Source organism: Salmo trutta, chromosome 18 (assembly GCF_901001165.1).
Source record: "Salmo trutta chromosome 18, fSalTru1.1, whole genome shotgun sequence".
Lineage (NCBI taxonomy): Eukaryota > Metazoa > Chordata > Actinopteri > Salmoniformes > Salmonidae > Salmo > Salmo trutta.
The window spans coordinates 27,974,945-27,989,539 of record NC_042974.1 but is presented as its reverse complement, the minus strand read 5'-3'; the positions used below and the strand labels follow the sequence as shown (position 1 = coordinate 27,989,539).

General features: G+C 47.5%; 1 protein-coding gene across 1 annotated transcript in view; it reads right to left on the bottom strand.

Moving 5' to 3' along the window:
* LOC115153121 (PH and SEC7 domain-containing protein 1) overlaps window positions 1–14,595 on the bottom strand; it is a 60,154-nt gene that overhangs the window by 31,857 nt on the left and 13,702 nt on the right. Inside the window, exons 2-5 of the mRNA XM_029698188.1 lie at window positions 9,514–12,197; window positions 9,308–9,419; window positions 6,192–6,723; window positions 5,589–6,050 (exon numbers count right to left, since the gene is read on the bottom strand). Coding sequence (XP_029554048.1) covers window positions 5,589–6,050; window positions 6,192–6,723; window positions 9,308–9,419; window positions 9,514–12,003 — 3,596 coding nt within the window. The 5' untranslated portion in view covers window positions 12,004–12,197. The remainder of the gene's footprint in view (window positions 1–5,588; window positions 6,051–6,191; window positions 6,724–9,307; window positions 9,420–9,513; window positions 12,198–14,595) is intronic.

The following is a 14,595-nucleotide window of genomic DNA, read 5'->3' as shown; positions in this document are numbered from 1 at the left end:
AGACTAGTCAAAGATCATATCACCTCCACCTTACCTGTTAACCTAGACCCACTCCAATTTGCTTACCGCCCTAACAGGTCCACAGACGATACAATCGCCATCACACTGCATACTGCCCTATCCCATCTGGACAAGAGGAATACCTATGTAAGAATGCTGTTCATTGGCTACAGCTTAGCATTCAACACCATAGTACCCTCCAAACTCATCATTAAGCTTGAGACCCTAGGTCTCGACCCCGCCCTGTGCAACTGGGTCCTGGACTTCCCGACGCGCCGCCCCCAGGTGGTGAAGGTAGGAAACAACATCTCCACTCCGCTGATCCTCAACACTCTCCTGTATTTCTGTTCACCCACGATTGCGTGGCCATGCACGCCTCCAAATCAATCATCAAGTTTGCAGACGACACTACAGATGGTAGGCTTGATTAACAACAACAACGAGACAGCCTACAGGGAGGAGGTGAGGGCCTTCGGAGTGTGGTGTCAGGAAAATAACCTCTCAATGTCAGCAAAACAAAAGAGATGATCGTGGACTTCAGGAAACAGCAAAGGGAGCACCCCCCTATCCACATCAACGGGACACAGTGGAGAAGGTGGAAAGTTCCTCGGTGTACACATCACCGACAAACTGAAATGGTCCACCCAGACAGTGTGGTGAAGAAGGCGCAACAGTGCCTCTTCAACCTCAGGAGGCTGAAAAAAAATCTAAACTTTTACAGGTGCACAATTGAGAGCATCCTGTCGGGCTGTATCACCGCCTGGTATAGCAACTGCACCGCTAACAACCGCAGGGCTCTCCAGAGGATGGTGCGGTCTGCACAACGCATCACCGGGGGCAAACTACCTGCCCTCCAGGACACCTACACCACCCGATGTCACAGGGAGGCAAAAAAGATCATCAAGGACAATAACCACCCAAGCCACTACCTGTTCACCCCGCTTCCATCCAGAAGGCAAGGTCAGCATAGGTGCATCAAAGCTGGGACAGAGAGATTTAAAAACAGCTTCTGTCTCAAGGCCATCAGATTGTTAACCTCTCTAGGGTAGGTGGCACCAAATCGTCCCACCTACGTAACAGCCAGTGGAATCCTGTGGCGCGTTATTCAAATACCTTAGAAATGCTATTACTTCAATTTCTCAAACATATGACTATTTTACAGCATTTTAAAGACAAGACTCTCGTTAATCTAACCACACTGTCCGATTTCAAAAAGGCTTTACAACGAAAGCAAAACATTAGATTATGTCAGCAGAGTACCCAGCCAGAAATAATCAGACACCCATTTTTCAAGCTAGCATATAATGTCACAAAAACCCAGAAGACAGCTAAATGCAGCACTAACCTTTGATGATCTTCATCAGATGACACACCTAGGACATTATGTTATACAATACATGCATGTTTTGTTCAATCAAGTTCATATTTATATCAAAAACTAGCTTTTTACATTAGCATGTGACGTTCAGAACTAGCATACCCCCCGCAAACTTCCGGTGAATTTACTAACAATTTACTAAATTACTCACGATAAACGTTCACAAAAAGCATAACAATTATTTTAAGAATTATAGATACAGAACTCCTCTATGCACTCGATATGTCCGATTTTAAAATAGCTTTTTGGTGAAAGCACATTTTGCAATATTCTAAGTAGATAGCCCGGCATCACAGGGCTAGCTATTTAGACACCCAGCAAGTTTAGCCTTCACCAAACTATTAGAAAAGTTTGATTACCTTCGGTGTTCTTCGTCAGAATGCACTCCCAGGACTTCTACTTCAATAACAAATGTTGGTTTGGTCCCAAATAATCCATTGTTATATCCAAACAGCGGCGTTTTGTTTGTGCGTTCAAGACACTATCCGAAAGGGTAAATAAGGGTTACGAGCACGGCGCATTTCGTGACAAAACATTTCTAAATACTCCATTACCGTACTTCGAAGCATGTCAACCGCTGTTTAAAATCAATTTTTATGCCATTTTTCTCGTAAAAAAGCGATAATATTCCGACCGGCAAAGCCTGTTTACATTCAACGAGAGAGAAAGTAAAAGCATGCAATCCCCTCGTGCACGACGAGCCTTAGTCTAATGGCCCTCTGATCGGCCACTTTCCAAACGCGCTAATGTGTTTCAGCCTGGGGCTGCCTCGATATCATTCAGCTTTTTCCCGGGTTCTGAGAGCCTATGGGAGCCGTAGGAAGTGTCACGTTACAGCAAAGATCCTCAGTCTTCAATAAAAAGAGCCAAGATGAACAAGAACTTGTCAGACAGGTCACTTCCTGTATGGAATCTCTCAGGTTTTTGCCTGCCATATGAGTTCTGTTATACTCACAGACACCATTCAAACAGTTTTAGAAACTTTAGGGTGTTTTCTATCCAAAGCCAATAATTATATGCATATTCTAGTTACTGGGCAGGAGTAGTAACCAGATTAAATCAGGTACGTTTTTTATCCGGCCGTGTAAATACTGCCCCCTAGCCCTAACAGTTTAAACAGCCATCACTAGCACAGAGAGGCGGCTGCCTACCTACAGACTTGATATCATTGGCCACTTTAATAAATGGAACACTAGTCACTTTAATAATGTCACTTTAAGAATGTTTACATATCTCACATTACTCATCTCATATGTATATACTATATACTTTACTATCTATTGCATCTTAGCTGCTCTGTCACTGCTCATCCATATATTTTATACTTATATATTCTCATCCCATTCCTTTACTAGATTGTGTGTATTAGGTTTTGTTGTAGAATTGTTAGATATTACCTGTTAGAAACTGCTGCACTGTCGGATCTAGAAGCATAAGCATTTCGCTACACTCGCAATAACATCTCCTAACCATGTGTTTGTGGCCTATAAATGTTGATTTGATCTGGATGGGAAGATACAATGGATATGAGAAGGTCTACACATACAGTAGAACATACACTGAGTGTACGAAACATTAAGAACACTTGCTCTTTCCATGACAGACTGACCAGTTGAAAGTTATGATCCCAATTGTTAAATCCACTTCATATCAGTGTAGATGAAGAGAAGGAGACAAGTTAAAGAAGGATTGTTAAGCCATCAGACAATTGAGACATGGATTGTGTGTATGCCATTCAGAGGGTGAATGGGCAAGTCAAAATATTTAAGTGCCTTTGAAATGGATATGGCAGTAGGTGCCAGGCGCACCAGCTTGTGTCAAGAACTGCAACGCTGCTGGGTTTTTCACGCTCAACAGTTTCACCTGTGTATCCAGCCAACTTGACACAACTGTGGGAAGTATTGGAGTCAACATGGGCCAGCATCCCTGTGGAAGGGAGGGCGGGGTGCAACTCAATTTTAGGAAGGTGTTCCTCATGTTTGGTATACTCATTATTTGTTTTATATAATGTACACGTATGCATACTGTATATGAACATTCACTAGTAGGGCCCGAGTACCTAGATTTTCTCAGGCCTATATTAATAGAATTTGTCTCATAAACAAAGTTATAATAACTCCATTCTTAGCAGGGTTGGAGGGACTGATAACCTACACCTTGCAATGAAAATTACCAATTTAGTTACTCTACATTACACTTGTTCACTTTTCAAGTAAAACATCAGGCACACACATCCAATCAAAAGTCCACATGAATACTTTAACCAAAAAAGTATCATACCGCTGAGACCAAATCACAGGAATTCAAACCACAACACACACAATCCCTCCATGTTACAGACAGTACTGTACTCAAAACGAATTTCTGGATAAACATTCAACAAAAGAAACAGTGGGTCTCTGGCCTCATCTAGTGGTACAACTGAATTTCTGCGGTTGAGTTCCACAGGCATATAAAGTACACCATATACACACAAAAAAAGTATGTGGACACCCCTTCAAATTAGTGGATTTGCCGATTTCAGCCACACCCGTTGCTGACAGGTGTATAAAATCGAGCACACCGCCATGCAATCTCTATAGACAAACATTGGCCGTAGAATGGCCTTACTGAAGAGCTCAGTGACTTTCAATGTGGCACTGTAATAGGATGCTTGCTACCTTTCCAACAAGTCAGTTTATCGAATTTCTGCTAAAGCTGCCCCGGTCAACTGTAAGTGCTGTTATTGTGAAGTGGAAACGTCTAGGAGCAACAACGTCTCAGCCGCGAAGTGGTAGGCCACACAAGCTCACAGAACGGGACACACGAGCGCTGAAGCCTGTAAAAATCATCAGTCCTCGGTTGCAACACTCACTACCGAGTTCCAAACAGCCTCTGGAAGCAACGTCAGCCTAATAACTGTTCGTCGCGAGCGTCATGAAATGGGTTTCAATGGCCGAGCAGCCGCACACAAGCCTAAGATCGGCAAGTGTCGGCTGGAGTGGTGTAAAGCTCGCCGCCACTGGACTCTGGAGCAGTGGAAACACTTTCTCTGGAGTGATGAATCACGCTTCACCATCTGGCAGCCCAACAGACGAATCTGGGTTTGGCGGATGCCAGGAGAACGATACCTGCCCCAATGCATAGTGCCAACTGTAAAGTTTGGTGGAGTACGATTAATGGTCTAGGACTGTTTTTCATGGGTCGGGCTACACCCCTTAGTTCCAGTGAAGGGAAATCTTAACTCTACAGCATACAATGACATTCTACACGATTCTGTGCTTACAACTTTGTGGCAACAGTTTGGGGAAAGGCCCTTTCCTGTTTTAGCATGACAATGTCCCTGTGCAAAAAGCGAGGTCCACACAGAAATGGTTTGTCGAGATCGGTGTGGAAGAACTTGACTGGCCTGTACAGAGCCCTGACCTCAACACCATCGAACACCTTTGGAATGAATTGGAACGTCTTCCGCGAGCCAGGCCTAATCTCCCAACAACCGCTTGACCTCACTAATGCTCATGATTGAATGGAAGCAAGTCCCTGCAGCAATTTTCCAACATATAGTGGAAAGCCTTCCCAGAAGAGTGAAGGCTGTTACAGCAGCAAAGGGGGGACCAGCTACTTTTGGTCACGTAGTGTATGTCTACACGGTTAATTTTGTCAGGTCAGTCATATTCTGATCAAAACAGCTGTATGCAAAGCAGACACTATCGGTCAATATTGGAAATGCCAGACCAAACATATGCCAGTCACACATGCTTAGATTATAGGCCCTAAACATCTAAATGTAATCAAAGTAATTGGGAACAGCCATTCCAGGGACAACACATGGCATGAGATTTTAGTGACAGTGGTCGTCTAGCAGCAGTAAAGAGATTTATTACCAATGCAGCATAAGCTGTTCATCATTATGAAACTACATAATATGACCCTATATCTTATAATAGGGTCTTCATATAACAAAATGTGTTGCCACCATCACCATCTGCCAGCACACGCCCCTGCGAACAATGGCAAACAAACACACAAATGCACTCAAGAGATATCAACGCTAAACAATTCTTTAGAGATTGTTAAAATGTTGTGTGTGCAGCTGTGTGTGTGTGTGTGTGTGTGTGTGTGTGTGTGTGTGCACGTGCGACCACTTTCTCCTGCACGGAGACTGCAGAGAAGCTGATACAAAATGAAACAGACCTTAGATGTCCACTGTCCACGTTTGTCTGTCACTCACCTGATGAGAGGCAAGTGTAAGTTAGTTCGCAAGCAGTCTTTCTCCAACTGGGACTTCCCTCCTGAAGTATAATCCTGCTCAGAGGTGCTGCTGAGCCCCTCTCCTGTGGGGGCCAGGGTGTTCTCAGAGCAGGTGGGGTCAGACACACTAGGGAGCTCTGGATGGGCCAAGGGGGCAAAACTCAGCTCCATGATATGACGCGCACTCTCACAAATTTGGCTCTGGATCTCAGGGGTGAGGGTGGGCAAGTCAAAGGTGAATATGGGCGGGCCGCTGGAGGTCAAGAGGTCAACGCTGTCCAGGCTGCTGTAGGAGGTGCCCTTGGCTCGGTGAGACTCCATGATCCTTTCGAAGTGGCGGCTGAAAGAGTCCAGGCTGTCAACTGAGGTCCTGCGAGGGCTGAACACTGAGACGGGGGACTTCAGGGCTGATTGGGCATCCGATATGTGGTCCAGGGGACAACTACAGGAAGAAACCATGTAGAATGTATTAGGAACACATGAGGTATCTGATTGGCAAATATCTACTATATTTGTGTCTCTATAAATGCTTTACATACTGACTACAGGGTATGGTGTGTCTGAACTGCAGTGAATATCTCACCCCTTCAGCAGCAGACTGTACACCTGATTGTCCTCCTGGGTGGCATGCTGTCTCTTCTTATCCCCCTGCATCCTCACACTGGCCCAGCTCACCACCTCCTCCTCTTCCTCCAGCTCGTCCTCCTCCAGCTCGTCCTCCTCTCCGTCAGTGCGTACTATAGTACTGGCGCTGGAGGCAGAGGTGCCGAGCACACTGCGGTTACTCCCAAAGGCAGAGTCCACCTCCTCCTGCTCTCTCTCAGCCAATATCACCTCATCTAGGTCTGTTTCCCTATAGCATTTCAGGGGCACTGCATCTAAGTCCGTCTCAGCGTAGTTGATGGCTCTCCGGATGATACCCGTCGTGGGCGAGAAGCCAACCACAGTGACCGGGGGCGGAGTCACCAAATCCACCACCTGCTGGACATCGTGATAGGATAAACTCTGACTCTCATCGTCCCATCCCCTCCAGTGACCTGTGGGCTTCAGGAGCAGGGAGGAGGTGGGCAAGGGAGACTCACTGGAGGTCCCACTCAGGGGGGCTTGAGAGGAGTCTGGGATATCAAAAGAGACAAAGTGAGCATGTAAAAGTGAGTAGGAATAATATAGAACAATTAGCCTGTTCTAAAAACCATGCAAAACTTTTTCTTTTTTTTAAAGTCCTGTTCTAAAGATCAGTTGTCATTTTTTAAATTGTATTCCATTATGATTGAGTATTGAGTGGTCTGACTACGGTAATAGCATTCAACGTTTTGGTAGCACTTAGTAAAATGACCTGTTCTAAATGTATAGATTGTTATTACAGTGGTACTGTTTATTGACATTCACTGTTTTGGGACCTATAACAGACTGTCTGGGATGAACTGAGTACTGTAACATAATAGGGATGGATGAAAAATGAGTGAGAGAGATGCAGAGATAAAGAAAATGTAATCAAAAGCAAGGGAACAGATTCTCTAAAGTCCAAATACTTAACAGGAAACACATTAGCTATGTATGAGGCTGAGATGTCTAGACTCTAAACTATCAATAAAGGCAAACAAAGAAAGTGTTTGTTTGAGAAGGAAGAGAGTCAGACTTTAATAAGGACAGAGCTGATGCCAGGCCATGATGGCGCTAAAGCCAAAGCTAGCCAGAGCTAATTGGATTACAGGAGTATTGTGAAAGTAGCTGCTTGTTTACGAGAAGGGGCTGATGAACTAGGAAGTCTGAACTGGAGGAGGAAGAGTAAGACAGTGAGGCAAATCCTGCGTCCATAACCAAGTGGGAAGGTTGTAATTTCCAGTTGGATGCATTCACGTGCTTTGAACTAGTTTGAGAAACGCTGATTGGCTAATGGCCAACATGTTGCGTCAACCATAAACTAAAAGAACAGCTTTCATGTACACTGAGTGCACAAAACATTAGGAACACCTTCCGACTATTGAGTTGCACCCCTTTTTCCCTCAGAATAGTCTCAATTTGTCAGGGCATGGACTACAAGTTGTTGAAAGCGTTCCACATGGATGCTGGCCCATGTTGACTCCAATGCTTCCCATTGTTGTGTCAAGTTGGCTGGATGTCCTTTGTTTCCCACTAGTAATAACCAGTTGGAGGGATGTTCAAGTACATTTTTCCCAGTTGTAAACTCAGCAAAAAAAGAAACGTCCCTTTTTCAGGACCCTGTCTGTCAAAGATAATTCATAAAAATCCAAATAACTTCACAGATCTTCACTGTAAAGGGTTTAAACACTGTTTCCCATGTTTGTTCAATGAACCATAGACAATTAATGAACATGCACCTATGGAACGGTCGTTAAGACACTAACAGCTTACAGACGGTAGGCAATTAAGGTCACAGTTATGAAAACTGAGGACACTAAAGAGGCCTTTCTACTGACTCTGAAAAACACCAAAAGAAAGATGCCCAGGGTCCCTGCTCATCTGCATGAATATGCCTTAGGCATGCGGCAAGGAGGCATGAGGACTGCAGATGTGGCCAGGGCAATAAATTGCAATGTCCGTACTGTGAGACGCCTAAGACAGCACTACAGGGAGACAGGACGGACAGCTGATCGTCCTTGCAGTGGCAGACCACATGTAACAACACCTGCACAGGATTGGTACATCCGAACATCACACCTGCGGGACAGGTACAGGATGGCAACAACAACTGCCTGAGTTACACCAGGAACGCATAATCCCTCCATCAGTGCTTTGACTGTCCGCAATAGGCTGAGAGAGGCTGGACTGAGAGCTTGTAGGCCTGTTGTAAGGCAGGTCCTCACCAGACATCACCGGCAACAACGTCGCCTATGGTCACAAACCCGAGTCGCGGTTTTGTCTCACCAGGGGTGATGGTCGGATTTGCGTTTATCGTCGAAGGAATGTGCGTTACACCGAGGCCTGTACTCTGGAGCGGGATCAATTTGGAGGTGGAGGGTCCGTCATGGTCTGGGGTGGTATGTCACAGCATCATCGGACTGAGCTTGTTGTCATTGCAGGCAATCTCAACGTTGTGCGTTACAGGGAAGACATCCTCCTCCCTCATGTGGTACCCTTCCTGCAGGCTCATCCTGACATGACCCTCCAGCATGACAATGCCACCAGCCATACTGCTCGTTCTGTGCGTGATTTCCTGTAAGACAGGAATGTCAGTGTTCTGCAATGGCCAGCGAAGAGCCCAGATCTCAATCCCATTGAGCACGTCTGGGACCTGTTGGATCGGAGGGTGAGGGCTAGGGCCATTTCCCCCCGAAATGTCCGGGAACTTGCAGGTGCCTTGGTGGAAGAGTGGGGTAACATCTCACAGCAAGAACTGGCAAATCTGGTGCAGTCCATGAGGAGGAGATGCACTGCAGTACTTAATGCAGCTGGTGGCCACACCACATACTGACTGTTACTTTTTGATTTTGACCCCCTCCCCTTTGTTCAGGGACAAATTATTTAATTTCTGTTAGTCACAGGTCTGTGGATCTTGTTCAGTTTTTCTCAGTTGTTGAATCTTATGTTCATACAAATATTTACACATGTTAAATTTGCTGAAAATAAACGCAGATGACAGTGAGGACGTTTCTTTTTTTGCTGAGTTTATATGGTAAATACCACCTTCCCACTTGGCTATGAACTCAGCATTAGAGCTCTTTCAGGACCACCCACCTTTAGAATCATGGCTGTCCTCTATGGGCTGTCCAAACAGGAACTCCCATTTGGCACGGGCAATCTTCTGGGAGTGCAAGGATGGGCCCAGCACAGAGGAACCGCTTTCCGACTACAACACAACAGACAATGAGAATGATTGAGTAGGTGATACATAAGGTATAATGTACACATGTAAACAGTCGCTCACAAACACACACACACACCTGCATCCCAGAAGCTGTCTCTTCAGTGTCATTGCTCTTCTGGCTGGACTGGCTGGATGTCTCTGGAGAGAGACAGTCCCTCTCTGGCTGAGTGCTCTCCCCCAGACTGCCTGTCACTCCACTGGAGCTTTGGGAAGACCCCAGTGCCCCACTATGGTCCTGGGTCTCCCCCCTCTGCTCCCTGATTACCCCATGTTTATACCCCAACACAGCTGCTCCATCCCTCCTCTGCTGCAGCTCCTCCTTGGTCACCACATAGACTTCATCACCATCAGCAGTCGGACTCTCACTATTGGAGTCCTCCCTGTCCGCAACGGACCCATTCTCCCTCCACTGCTGCATCCTGGAGCTCCAGCTCTCTGGCGGCTCCATGTCAAGTCCTATAATCAGGCGCCTGCTGCTCTCCGGGTTGTCCCTCGGACCTCCTCTGTCAAAGCGGGTGTCATACGGTCTCCTCTCCAGGCTGGGGGAACCCCGGTCTCCCATGTACTGCGGGGGCTGGTGGCGGTGCAGGGTGGGGCTGTCTTTCATCAGCAGCTCAGCTCTCTGCAGCTGAGGGTCTATGATAGGAGTGTGGGACGCTACCACCAGGTGCAGCGTAGCTGGCATAGTAGGGGAGGAGATTCCTTTCTGCAGTAGGAGGGGGGAGGCTTGCCCCTGTCTTTGACCTGGTCTAGACTCTCTGGAGTGGGGTCCAGCTCTAAGAGACTCCTTGTCTGTCCACCTATGGTCCTGTAAGTGTGTGTGGGTGTTAGCTTCAGGGTGGGGCTGTGCTGGAGAACCCTGGCCGTGGAGGGTGGCGTAGGATTGAGACTCCCTGGAGATGTAGCCAGACTTGGGGCTCTCTGACCTGGTGGAGTTAGCCTGGGAGGGAGTCCTCCTGTCCATGAAGATAGTGGACAGCTTGGTAGCGTCCTCCGCCAGCTTACGGGCCATGTGAGGGCTAGTGGCCGGGGAGATACTTCTTCTGTCACTCGTCTGGTTCATTCCCTCTCCCAGCTTGCTGTCATTTGACTGACCTGACTGTTTGGAGTTGACCTTGTTTGGTAAGCAGGGGCTATCGCTAGGAGTGCGGCTGCTAGCCCTCTGGTCGCAAGAGGTTGGGGTGCTGGTAATCATGCTTGCTGGTATTTCATGCTGAATTGCAGTAGGCCTGCCTGTAGGTAATGGTGGGCGAAACTTGGAAGACAACCTTGGGCTCTCGTCCCCAAACTTGCAGGACAACCTGGGACTCTCGTCCCCTAACTTGCAGGACAACCTATGGCTGTGGTCCCCACATTTTGAGGACAGCCTGGGACTCTCGTCCCCTTGCCACAGCCTGTGGTTCTGGACACCATGGTGGCAGCTAACACTGGAAGGGGACATGGTGTAGTTGTAGTAGGACTGCCTGGCTTGAACAGAGAGCTGGTGAGAAGCTGGGCTTCTGGGGAGGCCATTCAAACCATGGTTCCTATCCGAGTCTATGAGGTGTGCATTGACTGGCAGCGTTTTGGCACCCCTAGGCAGGACCGGGGACCCACCCCAGGACTGGCAGCGGGGCTGCTGCTGGTAGTACCGAGGCAGGCTGGGGCTTCTGTCTGGGCTGTAGGCCGCCAGTCTGCGCCTCAGTTCCGGGGAGCCAAATTCCTCCATGGCCCTGTAGGTGGCCTCTCTGGCTACAGTGTCCAGAGTGGCCCTGCGGAGGCAGGGGGAGCTCCTGGGAGACCTGCCCGAGGTGGGACAGGACAGTTTGGGGCTGGAGTTACCGGAGCTGTCCGACCACACAGGGTCACTGAGCCTCTTCCTAAGGTGGGCAGGCATATACCCCTCCTCCACGGCACTACAGAAAGGGTTCTCAAGTACACTTTGGCACACAGCACTGTGGGGGCTGTCCACAGACTTAATGCTGGCTTTCTCTATGTAGCTAAAGCTGACCACAGAGCACTTGCCCTCATCCCCCACACCAGAGCCATCGTAGGACCTGCGCCCACTGGTTGGAGTCGAGGGGGACGTTATTCTCCCAGAGGAGGCAGGGGATAGGGGCACCCTCCTGTGGTAGTGCTCAATGTCTGAGGAGCGGGCGAGCACCAGACTGCCATGCTGCGGCCCATTGGGTGCAGGCTGGAGAGTGGAGAGCAGATGACCAATCCCCTCGTAAGGCAGACTCTGCCCGTGGTGTGTGGGTGGTCCGGAGTTGTCTGGTAGGTCCAGCTGGAAACTGACAGATTGTCTGGAGGAGGACTTGGAGGTGAGGCTGGGACTGCCATCTTTATGCAACACCCCTGGGGACATGGAGGCTGGGCTGGGGGTGGAGGTGGAGGGGCAAGTGCAGGTACAGGTAGAGGTGGAGGTAGAGTGGCTGGGGGTGTGCTGGGACAGAGGTAGGATGTCAGGCCCTTGGAGCACTAGTGGGTGCATCCCCTCCACACCAGCTCCCAGCTTCTTACCTTCCTCCCCCGGGACAGACCTCACCTCCACATACAGGTGCAGGATCTTGCCTGACGTAGACATGGTCCCCACACTGGCCTCAGTGGAGCCTTTGATCTAGTTTTTGTATTTTTTTGGTCTTTGATAGTACTAGTGCTCTTATCCTAAACCTCCTAACCCCAAATGAAACAAAATGGGTCCATTTGGTGAGGGTTAGTAAGCTGGAGGATGATTGGCAGGCCTCTTCGCCATGCTGCAATGCTCAGCTTCTTTTCAGTCTGCCAAAGAGAAAGAAAAGAGTCAATAATATATTAGGACCATTTAGAAGAAAGACAATAAAACAAACAAACAGACACAGAAGGATATCAGGGACTCTTACTGTACTCAGAATCCATGGTTGAATGTGTGTGTGTGTGGTGTGTATTTTTTGTTTGTGTGTGTTCACCTAAATTTGTCTCGGAGGAGCCAAATGTGTGTCATGTTATATAAAAAACCTCTGATCCGCTCATTTGCATAACCTGGGAGGTGATTTGGTCATGCCATTGTCTACCAGAATCACCGCATGACTCCATGGTCTAGGTGCTTTCCCCTGACCCCTTGGGTAGGTGACTGTAGGCAACACAGACATCAAAAACAGCTACTCCCAGTCATTTTGGGTGAGGCTCAAGGTTGTTACCTCTGAACCTACTATCATGGTTAGCCGGGTCAGGTCCTGCTGTATCGTTACCAACCAGTGGAGCACAATTGTGCACAGAGCAATGCTGGAGAAAGTGCATGCATAGAGTACTCACGTCCTGTAACTGACTAATCGATTAAAAACTCATCAACCACAGCCCTGTCAACACTTAACACATACAGTCGTGGCTAAAAGTTTTGAGAATGACACAAATATTAATTTTCACAAAGTCTGCTGCCTCAGTTTGTATGATGGCAATTTGCATATACTCCAGAATGTTATGAAGAGTGATCAGATGAATTGCAATTCATTGCAAAGTCCCTCTTTGCCATGCAAATGAACTGAATCCCCCAAAAAAACATTTCCACTGCATTTCAGCCCTGCCACAAAAGGACCAGCTGACATCATGTGAGTGTTGACGAGGACAAGGCTGGAGATCACTCTGTCATGCTGATTGAGTTCGAATAACAGACTGGAAGCTTCAAAAGGAGGGTGGTGCTTGGAATCATTGTTCTTCCTCTGTCAACCATGGTTACCTGCAAGGAAACATGTGCCGTCATCATTGCTTTGCACAAAAAGGGCTTCACAGGCAAGGATATTGCTGCCAGTAAGATTGCACCTAAACCAACCATTTATCGGATCATCAAGAACTTCAAGGAGAGAGGTTCAATTGTTGTGAAGAAGGCTTCAGGGCACCAAAGAAAGCCCAGCAAGCACTAGGACCGTCTCCTAAAGTTGTTTCAGCTGCGGGATCGGGGCACCACCAGTACAGAGCTTGCTCAGGAATGGCAGCAGGCAGGTGTGAGTGCATCTGCACGCACAGTGAGGCGAAGAGTTTTGGAGGATGGCCTGGTGTCAAGAAGGGCAGCAAAGAGGCCACTTCTCTCCAGGAAAAACATCAGGGACAGACTGATATTCTGTAAAAGGTACAGGGATTGGACTGCTGAGGACTGGGGTAAAGTCATTTTCTCTGATGAATCCCCTTTCTGATTGTTTGGGGCATCCGGAAAAAAGCTTGTTCGGAGAAGACAAGGTGAGCGCTACCATCAGTCCTGTGTCATGCCAACAGTAAAGCATCCTGAGACCATTCATGTGTGGGGTTGCTTCTCAGCCAAGGGAGTGGGCTCACTCACAATTTAGCCTAAGAACACAGCCATGAATAAAGAATGGTACCAACACATCCTCCGAGAGCAACTTCTCCCAACCATCCAGGAACAGTTTGGTGACGAACAATGCCTTTTCCAGCATGATGGAGCACCTTGCCATAAGGCAAAAGTGATAACTAAGTGGCTCTGGGAACAAAACATTAATATTTTGGGTCCATGGCCAGGAAACTCCCCAGACCTTAATCCCATTGAGAACTTGTGGTCAATCCTCAAGAGGCGAGTGGACAAACAAAAACCCACAAATTCTGACAAACTCCAAGCATTGATTATGCAAGAATGGGCTGCCATCAGTCAGGATGTGGCCCAGAAGTTAATTGACAGCATGCCAGGGCGGATTGCAGAGGTCTTGAAAAAGAAGGACCAACACCGCAAATATTGACTCTTTGCATCCACTTCATGTAATTGTCAATAAAAGCCTTTGACACTTATGAAATGCTTGTAATTATACTTCAGTATTCCATAGTAACATCTGACAAAAATATCTAAAGACACTGAAGCAGCAAACTTCGTGAAAATTAATATTTGTGTCATTCTCAAAACTTTTGGCCACGACTGTACAGTACATCACGTTTTTTTCCCCCACACAACCATTTACATCTCACTAATCCCTGGCTAACTGTTCAAATGCCGACCTAAACAACATTTCCATATCCTTAAAAGAGAGACCAAAACAGCTATTAGATATGGTAACATGGAACTTGTTCTCTCTATGTTGTCTCCACGTTGTTTACCTTAGTCACGGCAGGACAGTCATTACCACACAAATCATAAGTAGGAGGAGGAAAGCCCCAACCACTGCCACTGCCAGCACCTTGCTCTAATATTAGCTTTTAC